General features: G+C 38.3%; 1 protein-coding gene across 4 annotated transcripts in view; it reads left to right on the top strand.

Annotated features, from left to right (window-relative positions):
- Positions 1 to 16,300, top strand: part of LOC149456718 (uncharacterized) — a 147,384-nt gene that overhangs the window by 93,415 nt on the left and 37,669 nt on the right. For all 4 annotated transcript variants that reach the window (XM_089684608.1, XM_089684607.1, XM_089684609.1 and 1 more), the window contains exon 21: positions 1,442 to 11,623. In XM_089684608.1, coding sequence (XP_089540734.1) covers positions 1,442 to 11,623 — 10,182 coding nt within the window. The remainder of the gene's footprint in view (positions 1 to 1,441; positions 11,624 to 16,300) is intronic.

Below are 16,300 nucleotides of genomic sequence, written 5' to 3'. Positions count from 1 at the left end.
GTACAAGTTAAAGATTCTAAATGGTGACTGTAGAATAAAGAATAAACTATTCAGTCTCAGGGAGTTTAAGAAGATACGGGGCCACTTAATGAAATTGGAGGGAGTAGCTTTTAACATTAAACTGCGTAGGGGTTTTTTCACTGTCAGAGCAGTAGGGATGTGGAACTCACTTCCACAACTGGTAGTGTCAGCGGAAAGTATTGAGAGTTTCAAAAAACTCTTAGATGGGCATCTTAGCTAACACAATATTCAGGTATATGGGATATGACTTTTGAAATGAACACAAACACAACCACATAGGTTGATCTGAATGGACTAGTGTCCACCATTTAGAATCTTTAACTTGTACTTTTTTCTTGCTTCAACCTTACCAATTGTGTAAGTAATATTAGTAGAGGTTACTGTAACTGTTAACTTTTCTTGTTTTTTAGTTTAATAAAGTAGGAATTGGTTAGAACATCAGTCAGGTTTTAATTGCTGTCTGTGTCCCCAATGGGGAGATTCACCATTTAGTTGTACTGTTGACCATTGTAATTAAAGCGGAGTTCCAGTCAAAAGCGGAAGCTCTGCTTATTTGCCTCCCCCCACTGCTATATTTGCCACTTTTTTTGGGGGGGAGGGGGAGCCGGGTACCTGATTTTGACAGGTACACGCTCCCACTTCCGTCTCATTTCGTCCATGGCGAAGTGAGCCAGAAGTTCGGCCCCCTCCTCCTTCCTGCAGTCTCCTGGGAACTTTCACGGGTCCCAGAAGACTGCTGGACCAATTTGGAAGCGCAGTGGGCACCAGGCTGTGAAGCCACAAGCTGTCACAGCCTTTTGCCCACAGTTGAGATGCCATTGCGTGGAGGAAAGAACGGGAGAAGGGACCACGCAGGTGAGAACATCACTGGACTCCGGGACAGGTAAGTGTGTGTTTTTTAAAAGTCAGCAGCTACAGTTTTTGTAGCTGCTGACTTTTAATAAACACAAAAACGGAACTCCGCTTTAAGACAGGAAATCCAAAATTTTACAGTTGTCTTTGCAGCGAAATGTGAGAGAAAATCTTCCAGTAGGAATACTTGTTCCAAAGACAGGTGCCTAGGAAGGGAAATTCCCTCACTTTTAAGCGATTTCCTTTTAAATCCTGCTGCACACCTAATAGGACGCATACAGCAAAAAAATAAACTGGCCAAAGTTTTATCCTTTACCCACTTATCTAAAACTGAAAAAAAGTTTTGTCTATACATACATTTTAGGATATGTGTGAGGTCCCTGAGCAATCATAAATTAACTTTAGGCAAACCAGCATATAAAAGGGTGGAGTAAGCCATTGTTTTCCATATCAGCAACGGTGTGGTATATCGACTCATGTGGATACTTGTTTTTTTGTTTTTTTTTCACATTTGACAAGTTGCTATAGTAGACATTTAACTAGTGCTACTCTCTCTCAACACTTTCAGGTACTAATTCAAGATTCCTCCTTGGAAAAGCTGCAAGGTGACCTTGATCAAACTAACGAGGATCTTGATCGTCTTAATTCAAGTCATCTGGAGGAGCGATCGCAACTTATTCATGACCTGCAGAGGTGTGAGAGGGAGATGGATGTTCTCAAAGAGCTGTTACAGGAAAAGGACAAAGAAATGTCCTCTTTGTCGGTCACTATGACAGAATATACTGAGCAGATAACTGTTCTAAAGGAAGCAATGGACTTTAAAGATAGGCAGATGAGAGAGATGTCTGATGCTCTAATTAAAATGGAGAGAGAGCATCACCTCATAAAAGAATCCCAAACGCTGGATGTCCAGGAGACGAGCACTAAGATCTCCTCGCTGACCGAGCAGCTCAGTGAAATGGATGAGGAATTTAATAAAGCTAAAAGCCTCAATGAGAGCAAAACCAAAGAAGCTGAAGAACTAATTAGGCAAATCAATGAAAACAGAATAACAATTAAGAATCTTCATCAAGAGACACAGACACAGTCCGTTACATACAATAACCATGTAGCAGAGTGTTCCGCACAGATTGAATCGCTTAAAGAACAAATGCATGCATCTGTTGTAAGACTAAATGAAACAGAAACAAAATACAAAAAGGAGGTTGAAAGCTTAAAGTTGCAGTTAAAGAATGATCGGTCTGAGAAAGCTAAGCTTGCAAGCTTGCTGGAAGAAAAGGCGAATAAGGAGCAGAGTTTTGAAAATGAGTTAAAAGCTGAAAAAGAACAATACAACCGCTTGGTTTCCGATATGTCAAAGAAAGATGAAGAAGTACAACAGTTACTTAAACGTCTCTCAGAGCAGAAAGATCTTTGTGATAAACTAAGCCAAGAATTGTCTGATAGTCAAGATGATGTCTCTTCTTTAAAGAAGAAGGTTGAAACTCTTGCAGAAGACCATGAGAACTTGGTTAAAGCACTTCAAGAAAAAGCACAGGAGTTTCAGAAGCAGATTGATCAGAAGTCTGAAATCATTAAAACACTTCATTTAGAAAAGGAAGAGCTGCAAGAAAAATCTAAAGTCCAAGAAACGTCAATTTCAGATAAGGAATCGTGCATTCAACTTCATGTGAACTCTGTTGAGGAATTAGGTAAAAAGGTTCAGAGCTTAGATGATCAAAATAAACATTTGTGCAGTGAGAAGGAAAACTTACTGACAGAGGTCACCCAGAGAGACTCTGAAATCTCTCACTTGAATCAGACTTTAAATGATATCCAAACTAAACTGGTAGAAACAGAGCATCAACTATCTGAAGAGAAGAAAAATATTTCCAAACTTTCAGGTGCTAAGGAAGAACTGCTTGCAAGAATTGAACATATTTCTTCTCAGAGTTCCAAAAATGACAGCAATTTTGCAGCACACTTAGAAGAGAGAGAAAAGGAATGCCTTAGGTTAAAGAGTCAGTTACAAGAAAAGATGGAGGTGTCTCATAAGTTACAGAATCAGATGCAGTCTCTTGAAAAGGATCTAGAGGAAGCTCAGAGGAACTTTCATGAAAAAGATGATAAACTCAAGGTCACAATGGATAATTATAACATTACATGTGAGAATGTGAAAAAACAACAAGAAACAAATTCACTCATGCAAAAGAAAGTGGAAGAATTAACCAAAGCTGTAGAAAATGAAAAGAAGGCATTGCAAGAGAAGGATTTGTTGCTTGCTACACGACATTCCCAACTGGAGGACTTGACTTCAAAGTTAGAGAAGCTACAGAATGAAGAACAGATTTTTAAAGAGACTAATCTAAAACTCACAGATGACATGGAAGGATTAAATAGAGCAATGGCCAAGCTCCAAGAGGAGTTCAGCCATAGAACTGAAGAAAATTCAACACTGCAAGAAAGATTAAACATGAATAACAAGGATGTTGAAAAGTTAACACTAGAAAGAGACTCATCCTTGCTGTCTATCTTGAATCTAGAAAGTCAGTGCCACACCCTCCAGTCACAAGTGGTTCACCATCAATCAGGAGTAGACTCCTTAACACAGCAAGTAAGCGTGTTAATCTCAGAAAGGGAAAAAAGTAATTCCGAAATAGAGCTGTTAAATGCTAACATGTGCAGTAAGACGGAAGAAGTTGGTGTTCTCAGTTCACATTTATCACAACAGGGCCATACTATCGCATCTCTGAAGGATCAGATTGACACAATCCAACTTGAGAACCAGTCTCTGCTTTGCAGTGTTAAAGAGAAGGAAGCACTTCTTTCACAGAAAGAAGAATTAATCCAGCAGGTTGAGAAGAAACTGGAAGGAGAAGGTTACTATTTACAGACTATCTCTGCTTTACAAAATGAGCTACAGAGTTCACTCTCTGAGTGCGCTCTACAGCAGCAGAAAATTAAAGACCAAGAGAAGGAGATGCATAGACTGACGCAGCAGATGCAACTGTTGAAAGATAAAAGTGAGGAAGCAGGGTTGTTAAAAACACAGCTGTCCGAACATATGGAGATCATTTCCAACCTTCATTCTGAGATGAAAAATCTGAGAGACAACGTAAATGAATTAAATGATGCTTTAACCAAAAAAGACGAATGTTTGAAGGAGAAGGTAGATGCTTATGTCAATCTGAAAACTCAGCTTTCTGAGATTCAGGACTCTTTAGAAGAGCAAAAGACCCATGTTGGAGTGTTAACTCAGGAAAACACACAGTTTAAAGCATCTGTGTCCGAAAAAGATTTGGCAGTAGGAAATTCTTTAAAAGAATGTGATGCATTAAAACAAAAACTAACTGATAAAGAGGGACAATGCAATATGTTGATTCAGCAGATTACAGATTTAGAGGAAGCCAATAGAAAACAGAACAATGAGTTAAATGAGTTGAAGTTTTCCATAAAAGAACAGGAAACTTCCCTTTTGGGAAAGCAAGAATTGTTAAATGTTCAATTAGACGAGCAGACAAAATTGGTGTCACATCTCCAGAATTCAGTGAGCGAGCTTAATAACACAATTAAAGATCTTCAGCAGTCCATTGTCGACAAAGAAAATGCGGTGCAGAATTTGCAGGAAAAATACACTTCCCTCCATGATCGCAAACAAGAGCTTGCAGAATCCATTATCGAAAAGGAAAATGACATTTCAAAACTTCTAAGCACTGCAGATGAAAAGGATGCTAGGCTTCAGGTTTTGGAAAGCAATGTTCAAGCCTTTACCAGTGAGGTCAGTCTTCTAAGAGAAGAGCTAGACAAAGGTAATTCTAATGTCACAGGTATGTTGGACACACTCAGAATGAAAGATGAAGTCATATCTAAGCTTCAGAAAGCAGCGGAAGTCTTAAAAGCTGAACTGGAAAAACTGAACAGAGAATATCGAGAGACCCAAATTCAGCTGCATGCATTAACACAAGAAAAAGAGGAAAGCATCTCGTTAAGCCACAACCTTCAGGAAAAATGTAATTTACAGAGTCAGCTTATTGAAAACTTTAAGCATGATGTGGAAAGTTTAAATTCAGAGTTAATACAAGCTCGAAATATGACTGCATTTGAGAAAGAACAGTTCCAACGACAACTAGATACGGAAAAGCTGAATCTGGAAGCAATCTTGCAGATGTCAATGTCTGAAAAAGACACTTCATTGTCCACATTAGAAAAGCAGCTACTTGAAAAAACAGAAAATATAAAGCAATTTGAAGAAAAGCTTGAGCGCCAGCTGAAGGAATCAGAAGAACGTATTGGCTCAGACACACAAGTCCTGCATCAGCTGAAATCCGACAAAGCAGATCTTCAGAAGCAGGTTAGTGGACAAGCTGAAGAAATCCATGCTTTGAAAGTCTGTCTAGAAGCCCTAGAATGCAATCTTAGTGAACTGAAGCAACAATCAGAAAAAGAGTATCAAAGAGTAAATGAGCAAAATGCAGTACTTAGGGAACAGACCAGCAGCTTAGACAATATACTGAAATTAAAGGAAAATGAAGTACAAAGTTTGCTAAAAGACTTGAGTTTTGTAGAGGACCAGTTATGTGTGTTAAGTGATGAGAAAATTTCAGGACACAATTCATGTGACCAACAGTTAAATTACAGTGGCAAGGTAGAAAAACTTTCATCAATGTTTTCTAAGGCTTTGGCCTACAAGTCAAAAGTGGCAGAGTTAATGAAGTTGCTTGAGGAAAGAGACCAGGATCTTGATCATAAATGTCAAGCAATTGTTACATATGAGAAAGAGAATAAAATTTTGCAAGCTCAGTTGCAGAAAATTAAAGAAGAAAAACTTGGCAGTGATTATGCTGTGGGTGAATTGGCAGATGCTAAAGAATCCTTAGCCCAACAGCAAAATATCTTAAAAGAAAAGGAGGAGGTTTTGTCACAGATGGGCAGACATATTGCAAGTTTGGAGGAAGAAATAAGATTGACTAAGAAAGAGCTGCAAAAAAGTCAATTGACGGTGAGTGAAGAGAAAGCTAAAGCTCTGGAGCTTGAAGAAGAGGTCAGAATGAACAACTCTGTTGCCCAGAATATGAACGTGCAGCTCAGCCAACAAAAAGAGTTAATTTCCACACTAAGCGACCAAGTTAAAGAAAAAGATTCTTCTTTGATGCAGGTCATGGAGTCGATGTCAAATGAAATGGTCAAATTTTCATCTGAAAAAAGCATGTTGAATTTACAACTTCAGAATTTTCAGTCGGAAAAAAATTCTTGCCTCATGCAAGTATCTGAACTGTCAGAGAAGCTTCAAGCTTATGAACTAAAGTTGCAGCAATCTGAGCAGATGCTAGCTGATAAAGAACTATTCTTATGCAATTTATCCAATGAGAAGGACCTCCAACTGGAGAAATTTAATAAAGAAAGGGAAAATTTGAAAAGAAAGCTGCAGGCGGCTTTAGTCATTCGGAAAGATTTAATGCAAAAACTTGAGAAGCTGGAGCAAAGCAAGCAAGATGATTTAAATGTTGAACAGTTAAAAATGTTGGAACTTGAGAAAACTATTGAAGAGTTAAATTGCAGACTAAAAACCATTTTAACTGAGAATGAAGATCTACAGTCTCGCATGGAACTTTCTAAGCAACAGATTATAGAGAAAGATGCACAAACAAGTGAGCTTTACAGGGTTCTCTCAGAAAAAGAAAATCTTGTGGTAGGATTCCAAAATGAGATCACTGAATTACAGCAGGGTTTCACTGAGAGAGATGGCACGATTCAGGAGCATATGAAAACCATGCAGGAGAAAGAACACAATTTTTCTCAGACTAAAAATGCATTAAAAGAAAAACTTAAGACTTTAGAGGAAGAAAATTCTCATCTAGTGGAAAATCTAGAAAACCTTAAATCCTGCCTGGAAAAGGCTCAGGGAAAAGTAGAATATCCTGTCATTTCTAACCAGGTGACAACAAATCAGTCACCTGCTGCTGCCATTTCAGTCACTCCAGAATCAAGTTCTATTGAAGGATCATTTGCACATACAGAAAACACAATTGTTCATAATAATGTCCATGCTTCACTTTTATGCACCCAAGGAAATGTGGAGAGTAAAGAAAAACATGCTGCTCTGTTAGAAAGTCTTAGCAGGAGTGTAAAAGAGTTTGAGCTGTTACAGAAAACACATGCAGAGTTGCAGTTGGCTTACAAAACAAAATGTGTGGAGTATGAGGAACAAAGAGAACAAGCATTTTCTCTGCAAAGCCAGGTTGAAGCCCAGGGAGCACTGGTTTTCCATAAAGAACTGGAGTTGGCCGACAAAGACAAGCAAGTAGATCAGCTAAGGCACGAAATTAAAGAGATTTCTCATAAATTAGAGAATATTAAGGAATACGAAAATGTAAATTTTGAACTAAAAGCAAGTCTCAGTGAGAAGAATGAAGAGTTGCTGAAGATAAGCTCTGAACAAATGCAGTTATTGAGTGAGATCCAGTCACTGAAAAATGAAATACAAAAACTGTCCCATGATCTGGAAAAAAGGCAGGAGGAAATCTGCTCTTTGAAGGCTGCAGTGGACTCTCAGTCGATAAATGTAGAAACATTTGAAGCTATGAAAGAAAGTATGAAAAATGAGATTTGTGTATTACAGAAAGAGGTTGAGGCATCTAGAAAGATGAATGAAAGTGTTGAGTTGACCATTCAGCAGATAAGCAAAGAAAAGGATATGTATTTTGAATATTGCCAGGCACACAAAATAGAAATAACCAAACTTAAGAATGAACTTGAAGTAAGGGTCTTTGAATTGTTGGAAAAAGATAAAGAAATTGGTGTTTTAAAAGATTCCATCCAAATGAATATACGAACATCTGGAGAGGAGATACAAAAATTGTGCAAGCAATTAGAGGAGCGTAAGGAGGAAGCAAATAAATTGCGCACAGATTATGACCAAATGAAAGAAGAGCTGGAAGAAAGCATTTCTAATTTAGAAAAAGCACACGTGGAAATATCATTTTTTAGAACAAAAGTAATAGATTCTGGAAAAGAGGAAAAAATAATTATACAGACAAACAGCACTCCACTCTCAAATAGCCCTGATCTTAATCAAGTGGTTCCTGAAACAAAACCTGTTTCAGATAACCTACAAGGAACAGGAGATTTTGCCCCGCTCAAATGTGAAGATTGTTTAAAGAAGCAAAAAATTATTGAGGAATTTGAAAGTCAGGTTATGAAAACAAATAAAGCCATGGAAGATCTTGCTGAGGAGCACAAGAGGAACATTTCAGAAGAGTCTAGCTCCAAAGAGCAAATCCAAAGAAAGTTTCAGGCAGCATTGCTGTCACGCAAAGACTTACTGAAAGAAAACAAAGCACTTAAACATATTGTTGAATCTCTTAATCTTGAAGCAGATGCACTTAAGCATTCTCTTGAAGAAAAGCATGAGTTGGAAATTACCTTACTCACTGATAAAAACAAGGATCTCCTCTCTGAGAACGAAAGACTTTTAGTGGATAATGAGAGTCTTTCTGCAGCTTGTGAAAGCCTTAAATCTACAATGGAGACCATTGTCCAGGAAAAAGAAGCATTTTCTTTTCAACTAAATTCTCTTAAGGATTCACAGACAGTTGAGTTGACAGAATGGAGAGCCAAGCATGGTGAATTAAATAAAGAGTACGAGTCTCTGCTGCAGGCATATGAAAATGTAAGCGATGAAATTGATAAAATGAGGCAAGTCATAGACCTAACAAAAAAAGAAAAGCATGACATTTTAATTAAGATTCATGACCTTCAGAATGAAAATCAAATTTTGTCAAGACAGATTGAGGAGAATGGTGAAGACATTGTCAATCTTAGAACTATGCTGGAATGCAAAGATGCAGAAATAAAGCAACTAAAACAAGAAGCAGATGGTATACCAGTTATAGTGGAGAAGGCATCTCAGTTTGAAGAAATCGCTGAAAAGAATCTGCAACTTCTAGAAGAAAATAGACATTTACAAGAATCTTGTGAAAACCTGAAGTTATGTCTTGAAAATAAGGAAAAAGAAAACAATAGCCTATTTATTATTAAAACCGCCTTGGATAAATTGCAAGTGGACATGAAAATGTACAAGTCTGACATGGAGATTAAAATTTTAGAAATGAGTTCTGAAAATGAAGTGCTGTTGAAGAAAATCACAGATCTAAGCATTAAGCTGGAGGAGGCAGAGCAAAGCCTTGTGAAGGTTGAAGCTGAACGGGACAACCTTCTGAAAAAGATAAGGTCTTCTGAGGATTTGTTTAGTCAAGAGAAGGAAGCCCTCCTGAAATTAGATGGTGACATAAGTAACATGCAGCTCGAAAAAATGAACCTGGAGGAGAAAGTAAAAATTTTAGAGGATGACAAGGCACTTTTGTTAGATGAGATTGAAAATATACAGGAGCAGTTCTGTACAGTGAAGAATGAAAGAGAAAGTATGGAGACAGAATTACTTAAAGCTGTTAAAAACAACAGTTTGCTCTCTGATAAATTTAAGTCTCTCCAGGCACAAACCAATGTTCTCAGCCAGCAGGTAGAATATCTTAGGAGTGAGAAAAACAATATTATTCGTGAGAGAGAAGAACAGCAGTTACATGTTCTTCGAGACTTAGAAGAGAAAGTGAAATCTGCTCAGGATGATAATAGAGGAACAAAAAGCAAATCAAAAGAATTGCAAGAACTTCTCAGGGAAAAGCAACAAGAGATTAATCATCTTCAACAGGATTCAATAAGATTTCAGGAGTTAATATTAGATCTTGAAGGCACTATTAAGGGATCGAACAGCCAAAATGAAATTCTTAAGAAAGAGCTTGAACATACATCAACTCAGTTAACTCAAGTGAGAAAGGTTCTGTTCCTGAACAAAGAACTCGCAGATAAGGAACGTTCACTAGAACATGTCAATAATCAGATAACCAAACCTGCAGAATTTAGGGAGAGCAATGGTGAATGGACAGTTGATAATCCAGCTCTAAATGTGGACAGAAAAAACATGTCAGCATTAAGTGCAGGCTCTGGTGGAATTGCAAAGTCCCTCAATAATTTAGTTCAGGAAAGCACTCCAAACAGAAATAATCAAGAGTGTGGTGTAGAAGTATACAGTAATGGTGTAAAAAGAGGGGTGAGAGAGCCTGAACCAGTTTCTCAGTCTAGAGCTGAAGCCCTGCCAAAATTAAAACTAGAGCAGGTTTCTCACCAGCAGGTGTCAGAAAGCCCAGGAGATGACTTGAAAGCTTTGCAAATTGTTCTGTCAAATAAAGAAGAAGAATTTCAGCAACTGAAATTAGAATGTGAAAAAATTAGGGCAGATGTCCAAAAACAGGTCATCCTGTCTGAACATATGAAACAAATTATCAATAATAAAGACAAAGAGATATCGTTGTTAATTTCTGCAAAAGATGGCGAAATATCAAGTTACTTAGAAGAAATACAAAGCCAGTATAGGAAGCAAGAAGGAGAGTATGAGCAGCGTTTATCCAGTGTTCAAGCACAGAAGGAAAAGTCTGACATGGAATGTCAGAAGCTAGAAAAACAGCTGCAGAATCTTCAAGTGACTTATGAAAAAGCTGTTCATGATAAACTTTTGTTGTCAAATGAAATTGAAGCTTTTAGAAAATCTATGTCTTCTCTGCAAACTGATAGAGACCAACTATATTCTGAACTACAAAACATACATCATCGCAGCGAGTCAGTACTGGGTCAAAAAGACAATATCATCCTCTCCACCTCTGCTGAAAACAGTGCCCTGAAAGCACAGCTCAGAAAACTTTTAAATCAGGTCGATGACCTCAATGCTGAGAATGCCATGCTGGGTGCGCAACTTATTCGATACAGAGAAGACCTTAATCAAGTGTTGTCTCTGAAAGACCACCAGCTTAAAGAGTTACTGAGACAGAAACTAGACCACATCAAGAATTTAGAGCAAGAAAAATGTGATCTTGAAAAGCAAAACAGAGAATTACAAAATGCATCTACAGCATTACAAAGCTCCACCGAGGCCTTAGAGCTGGAAAACCAGAAACTGTCCTCCAAAGTCAAAGACCAGGAAGATCTCATTGCTTCAATCAACAAAGAGAAAATTATTTTTGAAACCAATAAGAAAAAGGATTTCCACCAACTAAAGGACTTGGAGGACAAATTTAACCACAATGTTGTGGCCTTTGGGCAAAATACTTTTCCCATGGGTAGTGAAATCAGTAATACAGCAGAAAAGACTGAACATACATATTTAGACATTTTACTTGAGAATAAAGAACTTAAATCTAAGAATGAGTCTTTTGGTAAAGCAATGGCTGCCTTACAGAACAATCGAGATTCCTTGATAGATGACTTTAAAGAGCTGCAATGGAGATACGCTTCTGAACTAAAATCTGAAAAGATCCATGGTGATGATCTGGAAAAAGAGCTCAGTGATTTTAAGTTCCAGCTTTACAGTCTGCTGAAAAAGAACTCTTTACTTGATGAAACTGTGCTCGCTGCTGAAAATCAGATAACAATAGATATGCTGGTTGCCGAAATAGATTCTGTGTGTAACCTTCTAGCAAGCAGGGCATCAGAAATCGCCAGGCTATCTTCAGAGTGTGCTGCCTATAAGCAACAGGTTGATGCTTTTTCCAAGGCCATGGCAAGTCTACAACATGATCGAGAGAGATTATTACAGCAGCTCAAGGAACCCACCATAGTTCGAGAGTCCATGCAAGGCATCACTTCTGTTAATCAGCTTCCTGAAGTCATGGACTCGGATTACCTTGCCACAAACCAATCACAGCCTGATAAAGTAACTCAGGTATATATATCCCTAAGGATGTGTTTTTGTGGTGATGCTTAACAACGTTGTCTGGAAATGTTTGCTTATTTTATATATATTTTGTGCCTTTTTTTTTTTTTTTTTTGAAAGTTTCAGCTTATGCATGAACTACGTCATATTAATTTATAATAGAAGATCTTGCTGCATTCATTCATAGTACTCCCACTCAAAATCTTCTAGGAAGAGCAACAGACAATGAGAGATTTATTCATGCTGCTCATAATTATTGCATTTTTAGTGCTCTGAGCTAGTTTTTACAAAGGATAGCTAATAGTGCAAAGAATATATGATTAAGTCCTTTATTTTTTAATTTATAAGCAGAAAGGGAAACAATTACTATGTGTGCACTATTGTTTGTTAAATATTTAGCAAATAACTGGCCAGGAATAAAATATTGAATGAGTGTTTTGAAATTTACCACTTGCTGCTAACTACTCTTTGCTCAGACCTGACTGATGCTCTTAACATCATCTACCAAAAACTGTAAAGGTAGTGCTTGACTCATTTTCTGAAAAACACGGTGTCATATACAGGTGAAACTCAAAAAATTAGAATATCGTGCAAAAGTTCATTTATTTCAGTAATGCAACTTAAAAGGTGAAACTAATATATGGGATAGACTCATTACATGCAAAGCAAGATAGTTCAAGCCGTGATTTGTCATAATTGTGATGATTATGGCTTACAGCTCATGAAAACCCCAAATCCACAATCTCAGAAAATGAGAATATTGTGAAAAGGTGCAATATTCTAGGCTCAAAGTGTCCCACTCTAATCAGCTAATTAAGCCATAACACCTGCAAAGGGTTCCTGAGCCTTTAAATGGTCTCTCAGTCTGGTTCAGTAGGAATCACAATCATGGGAAAGACTGCTGACCTGACAGTTGTGCAGAAAACCATCATTGACACCCTCCATAAGGAGGGAAAGCCTCAAAAGGTAATTGCAAAAGAAGGTGGATGTTCCCAAAGTGCTGTATCAAAGCACATTAATAGAAAGTTATGTGGAAGGGAAAAGTGTGGAAGAAAAAGGTGCACGAGCAGCAGGGATGACCGCAGCCTGGAGAAGATTGTCAGGAAAAGGCCATTCAAAAGTGTTGGGGACTTTCACAAGGAGTGGACTGAGGCTGGAGTCTGCATCAAGAGCCACCACACATAGACGGATCCTGGACATGGGCTTCAAATGTCGTATTCCTCTTGTCAAGCCGCTCCTGAACAACAAACAACGTTGGAAGCGTCTTACCAGAGTTAAAGAAAAACAGACCTGGTCTGTTGATCAGTGGTCCAAAGTCCAAATTTAGAAACCAAGGACCCCGAGTATGGAGGAAGAATGGAGAGGCACACACAGCAAGATACTTGAAGTCCAGTGTGAAGTTTCCACAGTCTGTGTTGATTTGGGGAGCCATGTCATCTGCTGGTGTTGGTCCACTGTGCTTCATTAAGTCCAGGGTCAACACAGCCGTCTACCAGGAGATTTTGGAGCACTTCATGCTTCCTTCCGCAGACGAGCTTTATGGGGATGCTGACTTCATTTTCCAGCAGGACTTGGCACCTGCCCACACTGCCAAAGCACCAAAACCTGGTTCAATGACCGTGGGATTACTGTGCTAGATTGGCCAGCAAACGCACCTGACCTGAACCCCATAGAGAATCTATGGGGCATTGCCAAGAGAAAGATGAGAGACATGAGACCGAACAATGCAGAAGAGTTGAAGGCCGCTATTGAAGCATCCTGGTCTTCCATAACACCCCAGCAGTGCCACAGGCTGATAGCTTCCATGCCACGCCGCATTGAGGCAGTAATTGCTGCAAAAGGGGCCCAAACCAAGTACTGATTACATATGCATGCTTATACTTTTCAGAGGTCTGATATTGTTCTATGTACAATCCTTGTTTTATTGATTGCATGTAATATTCTCATTTTCTGAGATTGTGAATTTGGGGTTTTCATGAGTTGTAAGCCATAATCATCACAATTATGACAAATCACGGCTTGAATTATCTTGCTTTGCATGTAATGAGTCTATCTCATATATTAGTTTCACCTTTTAAGTTGTATTACTGAAATAAATGAACTTTTGCACAATATTCTAATTTTTCGAGTTTCACCTGTATAATCCGTAATAATTATTTGTGAAGTATAGATTTTATACAAATTAGCTTTTGAAAATATATAGCATCAGCTGATAAACATTGCAACAAAAGTATTTAAAACTGACTAGCAGCTATTGATATTACGGTCCCTTTAAGCTCATCTTCTAAAGTGCCATCACTGTCCTTTTGTTTTTAGCAAAGTGCATGTTCATAAGAATACTTTGGTTAGTTTACATAAAAATGAGTCGCTGTGTTCTTTCTATTACATGAGTTGTAATTGTAACTGTGCGTTTACTGAAATCTGATATTTCACTCATGGTTTATTTGTAACCATTGGGTAATGGATGGCTGCAAACACCCGAAGCCATGCTGTTGCTTTGGTAAGAAAAATGCAACACAACACCAGCTAGAAAAAAAAAGCAATTTACTCATCTCTCCCAAAGCCCATTACCCTGGCTTTCTTTGCTTTCTTAAAGAGCAACTGCTTTTTTGTCATCCAACTCCCAAAAGCGTTGAATTTCTGGTCCCCAGCAACAAACTCCGATTCCTTCACATCCTTTACATCTCGACAGGACACTATAGTCATAAAGGGTTTAGAGAAAGAGCCAATGTAGGCAGAAAAGGCTACAGGCATCTGACATACCCTTACCACTTTCTTACTGCCCTATAGCAGATATACTGCTACAGGGCGGCAGGAGTGAGCAAAATCACGTGTGTATGTATATACAGTGGGGATCGAAAGTTTGGGCACCCCAGCTAAAAATGTGTATTAATGCGCATAAAGAAGCCAAGGAAAGATGGAAAAATCTCCAAAAGGCATCAAATTACAGATTAGACATTCTTATAATATGTCAACAAAAGTTAGATTTTATTTCCATCATTTACACTTTCAAAATAACAGAAAACAAAAAAATGTCGTCTGCAAAAGTTTGGGCACCCTGCAGAATTTATAGCATGCACTGCCCCCTTTGCCAAGCTGAGACCTGCCAGTGTCATGGATTGTTCTCAATTATCGTCTGGGAAGACCAGGTGATGTCAATCTCAAAGGTTTTAAATGCCCAGACTCATCTGCCCTTGCCCCAACAATCAGCACCATGGGTTCTTCTAAGCAGTTGTCTAGAAAACTGAAACTGAAAATAGTTGACGCTCACAAAGCTGGAGAAGGCTATAAGAAGATAGCAAAGCGTTTTCAGATGTCAATATCCTCTGTTCGGAATGTAATTAAGAAATGGCAGTCATCAGGAACAGTGGAAGTTAAAGCAAGATCTGGAAGACCAAGAAAAATATCAGACAGAACAGCTCACAGGATTGTGAGAAAAACAATTCAAAACCCACGTTTGACTGCACGATCCCTCCAGAAAGATCTGGCAGACACTGGAGTTGTGGTACACTATTCCACTATAAAGAGATACTTGTACAAATATGGTCTTCATGAAAGAGTCATCAGAAGAAAACCTCTTCTACGTCCTCACCACAAAAATCATCGTTTGAACTTTGCAAATGAACATCTAGACAAGCCTGATGCATTTTGGAAACAAGTTCTGTGGACCGATGAGGTTAAAATTGAACTTTTTGGCCGGAATGAGAAAAGGTACGTTTGGAGAAGAAGGGGCACAGAATTTAATGAAAAGAACCTCTGTCCAACTGTTAAGCATGGGGTTGGATCAATCATGCTTTGGGGTTGTGTTGCTGCCAGTGGCACAGGGAACATCTCATGAGTAGAAGGAAAAATGGATTCAATAAAATTTCAGCAAATTTTGGATGGTAACTTGATGCCATCTGTGAAAAAGCTGAAGTGAAAGAGAGGATGGCTTCTACAAATGGATAATGATCCTAAACAAACCTCGAAATCCACGGGGGATTACATCAAGAGGCGTAAATTGAAGGTTTTGCCATGGCCTTCACAATCTCCTGACCTCAACATAATTGAAAATCTATGGATAGACCTTAAAAGAGCAGTGCGTGACAGACAGCCCAGAAATCTCAAAGAACTGGAAGACTTTTGTAAGGAAGAATGGGCAAAGATACCTCAAACAAGAGTTGAAAGACTCTTGGCTGGCTACAAAAAGCGTTTACAAGCTGTGATACTTACCAAAGGGGGCAGTACAAGATATTAACTCTGCAGGGTGCCAAAACTTTTGCAGACGCCATTTTTTTGTTTTCTGTTATTTTGAAAGTGTAAATAATGGAAATAAAATCTAACTTTTGTTGACATATTATAAGAATGTCTAATCTGTAATTTGATGCCTTTTGGAGATTTTTCCATCTTTCCTTGGCTTCTTTATGCACATTAATACAAATTTTTAGCTGGGGTGCCCAAACTTTCGATCCCCACTGTATATCTGTGTGTATGTATGTGTGTGTGTATATATATATGTGTATATACATGCATAGCAGAGCCATACAAAGCTACAAAGCAGTGTGTTTACAGTTGAAAGCACACACACAGCATACAGTTAACCCATTGATCGCCCCAGATGTTAACTCCTTCTTGCCCAGTGTCATTACTACAATGTCAGTGCTTTTTATTAGCATTGATCACTGTATTGGTGTCAGTGACACCAAG

The sequence above is a fragment of the Staurois parvus genome, unplaced genomic scaffold (genome assembly GCF_062004578.1).
Source record: "Staurois parvus isolate SC_StPar_1 unplaced genomic scaffold, SC_StPar_1.0 ptg000350l, whole genome shotgun sequence".
Classification (NCBI taxonomy): domain Eukaryota; kingdom Metazoa; phylum Chordata; class Amphibia; order Anura; family Ranidae; genus Staurois; species Staurois parvus.
This window is presented reverse-complemented; position numbering and strand designations above follow the sequence as displayed.